The sequence below is a fragment of the Neolamprologus brichardi genome, chromosome 7 (assembly GCF_056152115.1).
Source record: "Neolamprologus brichardi isolate AB-2024 chromosome 7, ASM5615211v1, whole genome shotgun sequence".
NCBI lineage: Eukaryota > Metazoa > Chordata > Actinopteri > Cichliformes > Cichlidae > Neolamprologus > Neolamprologus brichardi.
The window spans coordinates 59,189,047-59,205,110 of record NC_142110.1 but is presented as its reverse complement, the minus strand read 5'-3'; the positions used below and the strand labels follow the sequence as shown (position 1 = coordinate 59,205,110).

Sequence of the window (16,064 nt, the reverse complement as noted above, 5' to 3'; positions counted from 1 at the left end):
TACACAGCCATGGCATAAACCAGTGTAATGGTGTTATACATTTAGGGGGTTCAATTTGGCCCAGTCTCTTGGAGCATTAAATTTTTTGATGGTCATTAAACCTGTGTTTTTCAAATATTTTTCACTTATGTTGTATGTTTAGTAACAGTTCAAAAAATAAGTCACCACATCACACCAGTTCAAGCTAACAAAATCCAGCTTTAAACACACAGAAATATCTAATGGCAACATCAGATTGAATTAAAAAAAAAAAAAAGTTAAAGTAATATAGAAAGTTAAAAAAAAAACACACACACACACACAGACAGTGTCGTTGACACAAAACATTGTGAAATATGTAATTTTAATGAAACTGATATTTGTAGATTTAAATTATATGCAAATGCAGTAGGATACTATTCAGCAGTCTTTAGTCATTCTTAGAACAAATATAGTGTTGTCTTTACAAATAGGCACACAAGACAGCAGCTACAGCTGATCTGCACAGCACTTTCAAGCTGTTAATTTTTTTGGTATTCACCACACATGAACGCATCAAAAATATCTGGAACTCAGTAAAAAGCTGAGAAAGACACTGACACAATTGTGTAATGGTAGCGAGGTCAGAGCAGATAATTTAGAAACTGATGGCCAAAGTGTGAGAAGCTATTATTATTCCTCTTACATCACAATGTTTAAGCAGCCTCATTAGCTAATCACAGTTGCAAAAACCAAAAAAAGGAAAATATATCAGCAACAGGCTTGTCCAAAAGATCCAGCAAAACAATACTATACAACAAGGGGTTTTAAAGTATTCACATATTTAGCGGACAAACAACTTTAAAATATTCCAGGAAATGTAATGTAATCTTATGCTTGAAGACGGTCTTAAAAAATTATTGACAACACATTTTTTCAGGTCAGAGAGAGAAGCATTAAACAGAATTTATCATGAAAGCAACAAAAAAAAAACAAAAAAAAAAAAAACCCACACCCAAGCAAAGAATTCATTGTGTACAAAGCTACTAAAACATCAATAGAAGAACTATGCACATGTGAGGTGCACTATATTTTGTAGCGACAGCCACTTAATTCCATTAGGATGTTCTTTTGCTATAGCAGACTAGCTAAAAATAATAATGCGAGCTAATCATAGAAGCTGACTTCATGAAAACGTGTGCTATTGTGACATTTATGCGCTTTCAGGAAATAATGGGTGCTATTCTTAAAGTTTATACACAGATAATGGGATGGCACTGAAGACAAATGACCCACAAGAGAGCTGCGCAATGAAATGTACAAGCAAATGTTTTGGTAAATGCCTTTACAGAAAGGCATTTTCCCCAGGAAAATCACACATGACGTAACACAAGTTCACATTTTGTAGAAATGCATCCACGTTTCCCAATCTGTTTAATAGAAAGAGTTTGTCACTGGTCATCAATCAGAGGGTGAGGGTGTCATCACGTGATCATTTTTACCTTCTATATCAGGACCTTCTGTTGCAGTTAATCGGTGCTTTTGGAGCAAACTGCTCTGGAGCCCACTAAAAGGTAATAGCCTACTGAGAAGCTCCACAGAGGACTTTATAGGTACAAATTTCTTCCATCAACTTTGAAATGATGGCTACAGCTGGGTATTTACAAATCAACATCACTTTGCATTTCCTCTGAACAAACCATTTTACTGCTTGTTTTAGTTTATTTTTTGAGGATAACACAGAGCTATTGTCTAAACAACTAATACTCTAGGGACCTTTAATTTTTTTTAAATCGCTTTTGCAATTTCACATTCATGCATTTGACCAAAAACAGTATACTCACAGTTCCTCTTGTGCCCTGAAGACTACTACACTAAAGAAGAATTAAAACAAAAAAACAGTCTGTATTATACTTGCTTATGAACACAATCATGGACACTTGGAATAAAGAGGACCTCAGCATATTCAAAGAATTACAACACCTGCGTAAGAACTGTTGTCATGTTGACTTCTGTAGTTCAGTGTTAGAGGCTTCGAACTACAAAAAAAGTAACTGGTTTGAAAATCACTTCATTTCTAATGCATCTACACAGATAGACTCGTGACATGACAACAGAATGACTAATGTACCCAGCACAAGGAAGGTGGTTTTTAATGGGGCAGCTGATTAATGTGCGTTTTATTTATTGTATCTTGTATTTCTTACTTCGGAATTTAGAATCCTGCCTCAAAAATATAAGTTCTGACCTGCATTCTACAACGGAAAAACTGGGAGCGCCTACAGACTCATCAGCCTGGTTGCAGATACATACAAAATGTACCTGCTCTTTGTTTTTCCACTTAGGCAATCAGGACAACTCTATTATTACTGACATGGCATTTTTCAACAGTCTTTAATCTTCATTTAATCTGTATTTTTTTGAGCTAGACAAGTATAACAGACTGAATCAGATTATTCCACTATTAAAAGCAACCCAAGGTCCTGGATAGAGCAGTGCTAGAAGTGACATAAAATAATCTTTATGCACATATAAAGATTTTAGTCAAATGTTTCCCATTTCCTCCGGAGGTCCTCCACCTTCTGATTTTGGGATGAAGCTGGTCTGGCCAAGGACAACAGGTCCCCAAAAGGATCCTGAGGCTTCTGACTGTCCTGTTCAACATTAAGTGGCTTTCCCAGTGCATTTATAGCTGTGGAAAAAGTGTGATTGCTGGCAGAGGAGTGAGGCAGAGAGGTGACTGATGACGGGAATGCTGATTGGAGCAGTGAATAGCTGGGTGGGGCAGTGGAACTGCCTGGCGAATGCTGTCTGTAAAGCCCCGGTAGTGTTGTAAATGACTGCTGCTGCGTTGGAGCAGGCATATAAGGGCCTGGCGGAGGTCTGGAGACTGTATTAAAGGGGTTTCCACTTATAATTGGTGAGTAATGCATTTGAAGGGAAGGGTTTTGCAAAGACTGGGTGAAAGGGTTTAGTGATAGGTTTGGATATTTTGGGAAAGAAGGCAAGCCCTGTGGGTAGGATCCAGATTGTAGTACTGGCTTGTAGGAAGATGAGATACTACTATCTGTCCCATCAGTTGGTGCAGTGGAGCTGGTCTGTGCTGAGTTCTTTAGAGGATCTAAAAGGCTTATGAGATCTATACCTTCCTTGGTACTCTTGGGGGTCTTCAGCAAATCTCCATCTGTGGACATGCTCAGAGCTTGTCTAAACTCTTCTCCCCCTGATATAGTCCTTCCTTCACCACTTCCTGCTGGTTTGGAGCATGACTGGGCTGTGGGAGGTGTCAAGACAGAACCAAGCTCAGGTGTCTTCCTTCCCTGGGGACGAGGAATAGTGATATTACTAAGAGAGGAAAGGTCCAAAGGCTCAGGGCATGTGCTGGAGCTATCAAGCCCTGGGGAGTGGGTTCCTGTGTACACAGGAAGTTGGACAGATGGAGGTCTATTACAGGTAGAGGGACCAGGCAAAGGCATTTTTTCATGACCTGTACTCCACAGCTTGTTGTAAGAGTTGGAGAGCTTGAGCCCTGGAAATGTTCGTGAATTGTCACCAACGTTTACGTCCAGCCGCTGCAAGCACAAGAGATCAGAATTTAAAGAACCACTTGAGTTGTTTTTCTTCACAATTTAGCTCAGTAAATCCTACAGTACTACTGCTTCTTAACTCACATGTAATATATATACATATATTACACCATGTGAGTTTTTGAGGTGAGATGAGATTTATACACACACACACATATATATATATATATATATATATATGAGCATCTGGGTTTTTTTAAATACAATTTTAAATAGTGTTTTCATAGTGTTCAACGGGTAGACAACAAAATATGTGATCCACAACTACGTGTCTTCTAAAAGCTTTTAGATCATCATCTGAGGACCATTTATACTCATGTACAGATTGTGGAATTTACAAACAGTCTGGAATATCTGGATTTAATTTAGAAAAAAACTAATCTTATATAATAAAATTAATTATAATACAAAAACTATTCAGGTAGTGTCTGGAACAGAAATCTCACCTGGTAGGTAAACTTGGGCTGCAACTCATCGGAGTCTTTAGAAGTCCTCAGATCCTCGAGACTCTTAGCCAAGGCAACTGGTTGGCTGTCAGGTTCGTCCAGGCACCCAAAAAAGTCACCAAGCAAGTTGAGATTGGAGAACTTCTCATTGACTGGGCTAGGGGGGGCAGTATGACTTTCTGGTGCCCCAAAACCAGTATCATGACTTTCTATCAACTCAACCTCTTTTAGTGTGTGGTACGGCTGTGGCCTGCAGGAAAAGAGATAAACCTTTTATTATAAATTCTTCCTCACAATGGATGTTATATGCACTTTTCTACTTGCTTATGACAGCATTTCTCATTCACCATTCACATACACATTCATACAAGCATTTTTTCTATATCTAAGTGCTTTCTAAGCAAGATTCACACGCCAATGAACACATTGCAAGCAACTTTGAGTTTAGTATCTTGTCAAAGGATACTTCGACATGCATACAAGCAGGAGTCTGGGATAAAACAACAGACCTTCAAATCCACTATTTTCCACTTAGGCAATCAGGACAACTCTGCTCTACCTTTTCAGCCAATGACTTTAAAATAATTTAAGTTTGGAACATTTGCCCTTCAATGTTTTTGACTTAGACAGGCAGAGTTGGAGAACTTCATCATACTGGTTCAAAGAATCATGGTACAAGTCAGATATTAATAGAAATTAATCATATACATATTTTCTTTGTTTATTTCAGTAGATGCACTGCTCTACCTCTATCACAGCCACCCCTCTTAAATTGCCCCTCCATGAATGGCCACCTCATTGTTTTGGAGGGATCCCAGGAGCCATGTTGTCAGGGGCAATTTGCCCCTAGTAAAGGCTCCCAAGGCAAATTAGTACTGGGTAAGGGGCCAGACTAAGTCTGATTTTAAAAAAACAAACAAACAAACCCTATAATAAACCCCTATACCAATGAAATCCATAAATATTACCCAGACCAGGGGTCGGCAACCTGCAGCTCTTTAGTCCTTTTAGTGCGGCTCCGCGTGGTTTGGGAAAATAAATTAGAAGTATTTAGCTGAAGTGTATTTTATTTATGTTAGTTCATTTTTAACTTGTAGTTCTAAATTGGAAGATTATTGTGATATTTAAATATAAAAATAAAATTATATTCTATTATTTTTTCATCGCTCAAAAGAAGCGTCACACTGGCAGCCGCCGAAACGCCGTGCATTTATCAAGACTTTCAACCCCAGGTAGGCCAGTTATGGATCTTCGGATCCACATTATGTCAGCAGCTGTTCTCCACCGTGAACTATGTTAAAAACAAACACCGCTCACGCCTCACAGATGACAGCTTACAGTCCTGCGTAAAGATGAAAGTGACTTTGTACAGCCCCGATCTGCAGATGCTGTGCGCAGAGGTTCAGGAGCAGAAGTTCCATTGTAAACATATCACGGCAGACCCGACGCTGTTTCCATGAACACGCTTTTCAGCATCTCTTTATTGACCACTTTTCACACATGGTTGCTGTACGCATACAGCCGGCTGTAGCTTTGCAGCTCACAGCCCGACACATACCAACACAACAGCATAGATAGCACAGATGTTAAGGCGGCGAGGCGTGATTGCGGGTCCCGCTCAGGTGCGTCCACCTCCCCTGCAGCGGCGCTGCAGACCGCGCCCCGCCACACACATTAACCAGGTAAAATACATATTTAGGCAGAATTTTGCAAATATTTATTTTTCATTTTTTAGCAGCATAGTGCTTTTTTTTCAATTACTTTTTAAAAGTCAGGTCAAGGCTCCAAAATCCCAAAGGCGTTATAAGGGTGGCGGCTCACAACAGTTTTTGTTTGCTGGATCATTTTAGTTCAGCTGGGTGTCTTTCCTTTTGTTATATTTCTCTAAGAGTTCAAAATGTGTTAATTACATAAATAAATTGTAACTTTCTCTGTAGCACTTCATGGATTTCATAAGCAACACACCTTAGCTGTTCACACAAAGCATAAAGGTAAAAAACAATATATACAGTATCTTCATTTTAGATGTCAAAAAGTATTTGCGGCTCCCAGTGTTTTCTTTTGCGTGGAAACCGGGTCCAAATGGCTCCTTGGGTGTTAAAGGTTGCTGACCCCTGACCCAGACCATAATTATGGGGACCCCACCCTAGAGTCAGGCATAGGGGAGGGGCTCACTTGAGAGCACCTGGTGGTCATGCCTTAACCTATGGAGCCTGCCCAGACTCAGCCTGAATGAGTCACATAGGCCAGTCCTACCATAGGCCCACCAACTGATCTGTGGTTGGAACCACAGGGGTCTGCTGTTTTTTTCGTTTCTGCTTTTTCATTTTAACCTGTTTTGGTCCCTGGATGCTTAACCTTGCATAAACTTGCATGGCTTTGAACACTTCACTGTCTCTAAAAAGCCTGGAGTAGAGGATTGGGGAGAGGAAGGTCAGGCCATCTCTGGTTAAACAGCTGATCCAGGTAATCATTACAAAATGGATGGATGGATAGATGGATCAATGGAGTATAATAGTACTAAAAAAAGCATCTACAGTAATAAAAAGACATGTTAACATAGAAGTAAAAGAAGAGCTGTGCTTATCACTGTACAGTGATAAGCATCGCCACCTTAGATTAAGAAGGCTCTTGGATTTATTTTCCTAGTTGGTTGGGAAATTTGTTTGTGAAGTTTCCATATTGTTCCCCTGACTTTCTCCCAAGTTTGAAGATCTGTATACTTACAGGGTTTTTTTGTTTGTTTGTTTTTTACAACCGTAATGCATTTTACTGGTATACATTTAATTTCTTTAGAGATCTTTAACCACCATTAGATAACATCTCTGGGGTAGGTTGCACTCACAGGGATAATTTTCTATGAAAGAGAAGTCATATGATCTGTGGAACACCCATTTGTGATTGGTCAGAGGCTTCCCACACCACCCCTTTCACCCTTGAGTTGATAACAACCCTCAACAACGTATGACCACTTATCCTTGTCACCAATTTTCCACCCCGATAATTGAAAGATATCCTGGGTATGTTGAACTTAAGTTTAGATCCCAGGTTTCATAAGCCCGTACAGAACGGAACATTGTTTTGTTTCCCTAATCGTACTAATTGTAAACCAATCTACAAATGTCCCTATCCAAGAACCTATCCAAATGTACAGCTTTAAAAGTAGCTATGCACAGACATGCCCACAATTACTGAAAGAGAAAAGGAATAAGAAAGGCTTGTTAATGAACCAAACAGTGCAAAGTCAATCAGGGAAATGCATACAGAGGCGACCACTCAAAAGGGACCGAGAAGAAAAAGCTGTCAGGAAACCCAGAGATGGACTCATTGTCGTATTGGAGCTCATCTCCAGACGAATCCTCAGACAGAAAGACTGTGTAGTGACGAGTAGGACGGACAGGGCTACGGTGACAAGAGGAAAGACAACAGAAAATACACAGTTCATTACACAGGGGGCAGAAAGCAAGAGGCACATTAAGAAGAGAGATTAGAAGAATTAGAATGAGAAGTTTTCTAGTTTCTTATTATTTTGTTGCTCAATTTAAGTTATATAAGAGTATTCAATTATTGATTTGAATGGGCAAAGGGTTTGTTGAAAAAGAAAATAATCCAAATTTTTGGCACTCCTTCAAGTAAATCCTTAATTTTTTCTGATTTCCAATGATGCAAATCTTGTTCCTGTAATGGTACACACAGCTTCTGTCCTATTGCTCCATCTTTATGATGTCAAAAAGGGGGGATGTACTTATATAGGCATCACAGAAATCCCTTCCACCTAATGTTCAAAATATCTGTTTACACAGTGTAGCCAATCAGAAGAAAGGTGGTTTAAAACAGTTTATTTCAGACATAGGGGCTAAAGGGGTGCATCCATCACAAAATGTATTGATTTGTCTGAATTGTGAGTGATGCACCAAGAGGCAATTGAAGGGAGTCTGATTTGTGTCTAATTCACTACAGCAGTACAGAACAACTGTTTCACCATCATCAATATCTTTCAGTGGTACCAAACAAACATTCCAATTATACTCTTAGTCGAGTCGCTTTTGACCAGGATATGTTGTTCAATGCGCCATGTTAGACAAATGTGTAGAACTGCTTTCTTCAATTTGTGTAATCTCTCTAAAATTAGAAATATCCTGTTAACTTAAAGACCTCATGGTACCCTATTATCCCAATAGAGCACTTCGTTCTCAGGCTGAAGGTATACCTGTGGTTATTAGGATATTTAAAAGTAGAATGGGAGGGAGAGCCTTCCGGTTGCAGGTCCTTCTTCTGTGGAACCAGCTCCCAGCTTGGATTAGGGACACAGACACTCTCTACTTTCAAGATTAGATTTAAGACTTTTCTGTTTTGACAAAGCTTATAGTTAGGGTTGGATCAGGAGGCCTTGAACCCACCCTTAGTTATGAGTTATTATTAATCTCTGGCTCTCTTCCACAGCATGTCTTTTGTCTCGTCTATCTCCATTTACCCCCACCGGTCATGGCAGGTGGATGCTGAGATTATATTATCAGTTTATATGTGGATTATATATGGAGACCCATTTTAATATGATGAACTTAGAAGTGTCCAGGTATGTTGATTGTAGATATTAACAAGGTTAAAGAAACCCACATGTTGTTTGAATCCTTTAGGCCCACAATTTATCCACTACCTTATCCAACAAGGGAACATTAACATTATCTCTTGGCTGAACAAACTCAAAAACAGTGGAATTTGCTGTTTATAAATAAAGTATGCTTACTGGTCAATGCTGCTTTCCAGACTCAGATTGCTGCTTGGTCTTTTCAACAGCACTGGTGGCCGAGCCTGTGGACATGACGAAATAGGAGAGAAAGGAGAAATTTTAATGTCAGAAATACAAATAATGTACCACTATCTAAAGAAAGATAGATATAGATTGTTATACATATATTGTGTATATATACAGTGGCTTGCAAAAGTATTCGGCCCCCTTGAATTTTTCCACATTTTGTCACATTACAGCCACAAACATGAATCAATTTTATTGGAATTCCACGTGAAAGACCAATACAAAGTGGTGTACACGTTTGAAGGTGAACAAAAATCATACATGATTCCAAACATTTTTTACAAATAAATAACTGAAAAGTGGGGTGTGCGTAATTATGTGGTTCTACAATACTTTGTGCAATTACAGCTGCCAGTCTTTTAGGGTATGTCTCTACCAGCTTTGCACATCTAGAGACTGAAATCCTTGCCCATTCTTCTTTGCAAAACAGCTCCAGCTCAGTCAGATTAGATGGACAGCGTTTGTAAACAGCAGTTATCAGATCTTGCCACAGATTCTCGATTGGATTTAGATCTGGACTTTGACTGGGCCATTCTAACACATGGATATGTTTTGTTTTAAACCATTCCATTGTTGCCCTGGCTTTATGTTTAGGGTCGTTGTCCTGCTGGAAGGTGAACCTCCGCCCCAGTCTCAAGTCTTTTGCAGACTCCAAGAGGTTTTCTTCCAAGATTGCCCTGTATTTGGCTCCATCTATCTTCCCATCAACTCTGACCAGCTTCCCTGTCCCTGCTGAAGAGAAGCACCCCCAGAGCATGATGCTGCCACCACCATATTTGACAGCGGGGATGGTGTGTTCAGAGTGATGTGCAGTGTTAGTTTTCCGCCACACATAGCGTTTTGCATTTTGGCCAAAAAGTTCCATTTTGGTCTCATTTGACCAGAGCACCTTCTTCCACATGTTTGCTGTGTCCCCCACATGGCTTGTGGCAAACTGCAAACGGGACTTCTTATGGTTTTCTGTTAACAATGGCTTTCTTCTTGCCACTCTTCCATAAAGGCCAACTTTGTGCAGTGCACGACTAATAGTTGTCCTATGGACAGATTCCCCCACCTGAGCTGTAGATCTCTGCAGCTCGTCCAGAGTCACCATGGGCCTCTTGGCTGCATTTCTCTCAGCGCTCTCCTTGTTCGGCCTGTGAGTTTAGGTGGACGGCCTTGTCTTGGTAGGTTTACAGTGGTGCCATACTCCTTCCATTTCTGAATGATCGCTTGAACAGTGCTCCGTGGGATGTTTAAGGCTTGGGAAATATTTTTGTAGCCTGCTTTAAATTTCTCAATAACTTTATCCCTGACCTGTCTGGTGTCTAAATCCAATCGAGAATCTGTGGCAAGATCTGAAAACTGCTGTTCACAAACGCTGTCCATCTAATCTGACTGAGCTGGAGCTGTTTAGCAAAGAAGAATGGGCAAGAATTTCAGTCGCTAGATGTGCAAAGCTGGTAGAGACATACCCTAAAAGACTGGCAGCTGTAATTGCAGCAAAAGGTGGTTCTACAAAGTATTGACTCAGGGGGCTGAATAATTACGCACACCCCACTTTTCAGTTATTTATTTGTAAAAAATGTTTGGAATCATGTATGATTTTCGTTCCACTTCTCACGTGTACACCACTTTGTATTTGTCGTTCACGTGGAATTCCAATAAAATTGATTCATGTTTGTGGCTGTAATGTGACAAAATGTGGAAAAGTTCAAGGGGGCCGAATACTTTGCAAGCCACTGTGTGTATATATATACATATATGTATGTATACATATATGTATGTATACATATACACACATATATGTATATATAACACCCAGCATGCCCCTGCGGGCGGTTTATCCTTCAAGCTCTACCAGAGGTCCTCTACCAGAGGCCTGGGAGCTTGAGGGTCAGTATCTTAGCTGTTCCCAGGACTGCACTCTTCTGGACAGAGATCTCCGATGTTATTCCCGGGATCTGCTGGAGCCACTCGCCTAGCTTGGGAGTCACCGCACCTAGTGCTCCGATTACCACGGGGACCACCGTTACCTTCACCCTCCACATCCTCTCGAGCTCTTTTCTGAGCCCTTGGTATTTCTCCAGCTTCTCGTGTTCCTTCTTCCTGATATTGCTGTCATTCGGAACCGCTACATCGATCACTACGGCCGTCTTCTTCTGTTTGTCTACCACCACTGTGTCCGGTTGGTTAGCCACCACCATTTTGTCCGTCTGTATCTGGAAGTCCCACAGCATCTTAGCTCGGTCATTCTCCACCACCCTTGGGGGCATCTCCCATTTTGACCTCGGGACTTCCAGGTTATACTCGGCAGAGATGTTCCTGTACACTATGCCGGCCACTTGGTTATGCGTTCCATGTATGCCTTGCCTGCTAGCATCTTGCACCCTGCTGTTATGTGCTGGATTGTCTCTGGGGCATCTTTACACAGCCTGCACCTGGGGTCTTGCCTGGTGTGATAGACCTCAGCCTCTATGGATCTTGTACTCAGAGCTTGTTCTTGTGCTGCCATGATTAGTGCCTCTGTGCTATCTTTCAGTCCAGCTTTGTCCAGCCACTGGTAGGATTTCTGGATATCAGCCACCTCCTCTATCTGCCGGTGGTACATACCGTGCAGGGGCCTGTCCTTCCATGATGGTTCCTTGTCTCCCTCCTCTTTCTTGGGTTTCTGCTGCCTGAGGTATTCACTGAGCACTCGGTCAGTTGGGGCCATCTTCGTGATGTATTCTTGGATGTTCGTTGTCTCATCCTGGACTGTGGTGCTGACACTCACCAGTCCCCGGCCCCCTTCCTTCCGCTTAGCGTACAGCCTCAGGGTGCTGGACTTGGGGTGAAACCCTCCATGCATGGTAAGGAGCTTTCTTGTCTTTATGTCAGTGGCTTCTATCTCCTCCTTTGGCCAGCCTTTTACCCCAGCAGGGTACCTGATCACGGGCAGGGCGTACGTGTTGATGGCCCAGATCTTGTTCTTACCGTTCAACTGACTCCTCAGGACTTGCCTGACCCTCTGCAGGTACTTGGTGGTTGCAGCTTTTCTAGCGGCCTCTTCATGGTTCCCATTCGCCTGCGGGATCCCCAGGTACTTGTAACTGTCCTCTATGTCTGCAATGTTGCCTTCTGGTAGTTCAATCCCTTCAGTTCTGACTACCTTCCCTCTCTTTGTTACCATCCGACTACACTTCTCCAGCCCGAACGACATTCCAATGTCATTGCTGTATAGCCTGGTAGTGTGGATCAGTGAATCGATGTCTCGTTCACTCTTGGCATACAGCTTGATGTCATCCATGTACAGGAGGTGGCTGACAACTGCTCCGTTCCGTAGTCGGTATCCGTAGCCAGTCTTGTTAATGATCTCACTGAGGGGGTTTAGGCCTATGCAGAACAGCAGTGGGGACAGAGCATCTCCTTGGTAGATCCCGCACTTGATGGTGACTTGTGCTATGGGCTTGGAGTTGGCCTCTAGTGTTGTACGCCACATCCCCATTGAGTTCCTGATGAAGGCTCTTAGGGTCCCATTGATCTTGTACAATTCTAGGCATTCCAGTATCCAGCTGTGGGGCATTGAGTCATAGGCCTTCTTGTAATCAATCCAGGCAGTGCACCGGTTGGTCAGTCTGGTCTTGCAGTCTCAGCTGACTGTTTTGTTTACCTGTAGCTGGTGTTTTGTGCCTCTGGTATTCTTGCCAATTCCTTTCTGTGTCCCGCTCATGTATTGACCCATGTGCCTGTTCATCTTAGCCGATATGATGCCTGACAGGAGCTTCCATGTAGTACTGAGGCAGGTTATTGGTCGGTAGTTGGTAGGGAATGGTCCCTTCTTGGGGTCCTTGGGGATCAGGACCGTCAGACCTTCGGTTAGCCATTCCGGGTGTCCCTCGTTAACTAGCAGTTGGTTCATTTGTGCTGCCAGACGCTCGTGGAGTGCAGTCAGCTTCTTTAGCCAGTAGGCATGAACCATGTCGGGCCCTGGTGCTGTCCAACTCTTCATACTGGAGACCCTTTCTTGGATATCTGCCACTGTGATGGTTACTGGACCCGAAGCCGGTTACCAAGATTACGTGAAGTACCCTCAGAAGGTCTGCTAGAGGATGTTAATGCAGCACTACGGACAATACCTACAACCACGATTACCGACACTAACAAGCTGATCTACAATACGGCAGCAGTGATCAGTGAGATGCTTGGCTACAAGTTGAACAGCCACAAGGGGCAGTACCCTCCATGGAGAAGGAGGCTAGAGGGCAAGATCAAAGTAGCACGGAGGGAGGTTAGCCAACTAACGGAGTTGCAGAAAGGTGCGACAAAGAAGGTGCATATATATATATGTATATATATATATGTATATGCATATATATATATATCTATATAGATATATAGATATATATTAGGGGTGCAACAATACTCGTATTGATATTGAACCGTTCGATACAGTGCTTTCGGTTCGGTACGCATATGTATCGAACAATACAACATTTTTAATTTATTTGATCAACTTTCCTTCTGACGATGCTGTCTGTGTTGAGTGCTCAGTGGATCTGCGCTCGACAGTGCGGCCTAGGCAGAGTAGTCGAACGCAGATTCACTGAGCGCAGGGCAAGCTAGTGAGACAGAAGTTAAGCTCTCGTTGCAACATGGCAAATTGAACCTTCCCCACCCTCATTCAAATGTGGCGTTTGGAACTATTTTGGTTTTCATGTGAAGTATGACCCTGAAGGTAAGCGCATCATGGACAAAAGTAAAACAGTATGTTGGATGTGCCACGCAATGCTCAATTACATTGGTGGGAACTACTGCGTTTGCTCGTTAACGTGTTGACGGCGTCCAGCCCCACGCACGGGGCAATCCGCGGTAGCTCGTTAACGGAGATTTGCCATGTTGTGGCGTTAACGTCATTTCAACGAGATTAACGCTGACAGCACTAGTGGGAACACAACGAATATGACTGCACATTTACTCCGACATCATCCTAGTGCAAAGACAAGTGGAAACAGACAAAAACAACAAGCACGCATGCTACAAACTTTACCCGAGCCATTTAGACAGCCGTTAGCCCATGATTCTCCTTATGGGGACCTGATATGTTTAATATGCTGCTGAGAATATAGCCCAGAAGAAGCGTATAGTATAGCTTTTATTTTGGAAAGAGACATTTCTATGTAATAAACTCTCTTTTCCAAAGATGAGTGATTTCTCAATCAGATAGATTTATTTTTTTATTATTTTGTTGTTCCAGCAACATTAAATTTAAAAACTGTACTTTTGAGTTAAAATATATATTTATAATGTTAATAAATGACAAATTAAAAAGGCATGAACATTTTTTTTTGTATCGAAAAAATATTGAACCGTGGCACCAAAGTATCGAACCGAACCGTGAATTTTGTGTATCGTTGCACCCCTAATATATATGTGTGTGTGCGCATATATACAGTGGTCCCTCGCTATAACGCGGTTCACCTTTTGCGACCTTGCCGTTTCGCGGAACAACTCTTTCCAATAGCTTTAGCTCATAGCTCATTATTATTTCTACTCTATAGTTACTACAGCTCTGCCCATTACCTTTGTTCTGTTTTATGTCATGTTTTCCAGTCACTGTGTATTTATATACCACTCTGTATTTAATATTAGTTACTATTAATCTCTGGCTATCTTCCACAATGTGTCCTTGTCCTACCTTTCTCCCTTTACATTTTTTCCTCACTGACCAAAGTTCTTGCTCACAGGGGGGTCATCTGATTATTGGGATTTTCTGTTTTTTCTCTGTATTATTGTAGGGTCTTTACCTTACAATGTAAAGCACCTTAAGGCAACTTCTGTTGTGATTTTGCCCTATATAAATAAAACTGAAACTGAACTGAATTCTTGAAAACTGGGACCAGTACACTTCTTCTCTGCTCTTCAGACTTCCTTTCACTTTGTGTTAATCAATCTGGTTAGTCCATTGCCCTCTCTTCTATACAACTCCATACTTCACAGGACTTTTTTTCCTGTGCCCAAGTGCTTTCAAACATTCACATACAGACTCAGACTAATGGATCCATCAGAGGCAATCCTTAGTAGATCCCTGATTCCATCATTCAAACAACCTTCCAATTTGTAAATGAACCACTTTGCCACCCATAAGCCGTTTCTTAGATATTTGCAATGAATAGCTGTACAGGTGTACCTAATAATACAGCCCATGATTGTATATAGTTTAAAAAATAATTACACACGTCAGCTTATCTACTCTGGAACGTAAATATATAGATAGTGCTTTGCGGGCACATTTTAATCTTTTTTTTCCCAAATTTAAATAATTACAATATACAATATCAGTCTCATATTTTTGTACTGGGAAATGCAATCAAACATAATGCTACAAACAGAATAATGCTATTTTAACAGACCAGATTTAAATCCCCCTTTGACATAGCATTTCAGGTGTGCTATGACATAAGAGTTTCATATGAAACGTTTTTAGCGTTTTTACATTGTCACATCCTTTTTGCCCACCTGTCCCAAGTGCATAGTGACTGGCCGACTGTCTTCCCAGTTTTGCAGTGACCTGTTGCTTCTAGCTGCACCAGTGGAGGTGGCAAATCCTGCTGTGCTGTCATCATCAGTCACTGCTGACCCCTCAGTGGAGAGTCCATTCTCTGCTTGCTCCTGCAGTGGTGGTGGTGGTGGTGGTGGTGGTGGTGGTGGTGGTGGGGGGAGGGGGGGGGGGGGGACACAGGAAGAAGAAAAGTTAACAAAGGTGAAAGTAGTGATGGCAGAGAAGGAAAAGGAGGACAGAGGCTGCATGCTGTGGCTGGAAGGCCATTGGGTCAAAAATGACAGGTTAGGGAAGCCATCATTATAATTCATGATTAAAACTCCCAAATGATTCAGAGCAGGAAAACAAATCAATACCTTTTGCTTCAACCGACTCTTGACTTCTCTGATCCTCATTTTTGCATGGTCCTTGGCCTGTTGAACACATAAGCACACATAGGTCATTGCCATTGTGAATGTATTTACATCTTCTTAAGATTCTTACATTTCAAAGGAAAGTTGAGGCAAGTCTCATCTACACAGTGAAACTACGTAAATAAGAATGAAGGTGCAGAGTATCACCCACGTAGACACCTCATGCTCACAGATCCTTTATACTTTTCAGAGGAGCTCTGTTAATTAAACCTTGAAACAATATAGCTTTGTAACACACAAGGTTTGTTGCTGATATGGTTGATCACCATGTTAGCTCATATTGTAACACAGGGGATTTATATTAACAGCTGATACATGGAAGAA

The 16,064-nt window shown here is 41.7% G+C and overlaps 1 protein-coding gene across 2 annotated transcripts in view; it reads right to left on the bottom strand.

Annotated features, from left to right (window-relative positions):
• Positions 1-317: 317 nt before the first annotated feature.
• Positions 318-16,064, bottom strand: part of dennd1a (DENN/MADD domain containing 1A) — a 38,800-nt gene continuing 23,053 nt past the window's right edge. The window contains exons 18-23 of one of the 2 annotated variants that reach the window (XM_087843978.1): positions 15,684-15,740; positions 15,285-15,437; positions 8,739-8,803; positions 7,256-7,393; positions 3,992-4,241; positions 318-3,530 (exon numbers count right to left, since the gene is read on the bottom strand). In XM_087843978.1, coding sequence (XP_087700104.1) covers positions 2,499-3,530; positions 3,992-4,241; positions 7,256-7,393; positions 8,739-8,803; positions 15,285-15,437; positions 15,684-15,740 — 1,695 coding nt within the window. In that variant the 3' untranslated portion in view covers positions 318-2,498. The remainder of the gene's footprint in view (positions 3,531-3,991; positions 4,242-7,255; positions 7,394-8,738; positions 8,804-15,284; positions 15,438-15,683; positions 15,741-16,064) is intronic. The other variant, XM_087843979.1, reaches the window with a different exon arrangement.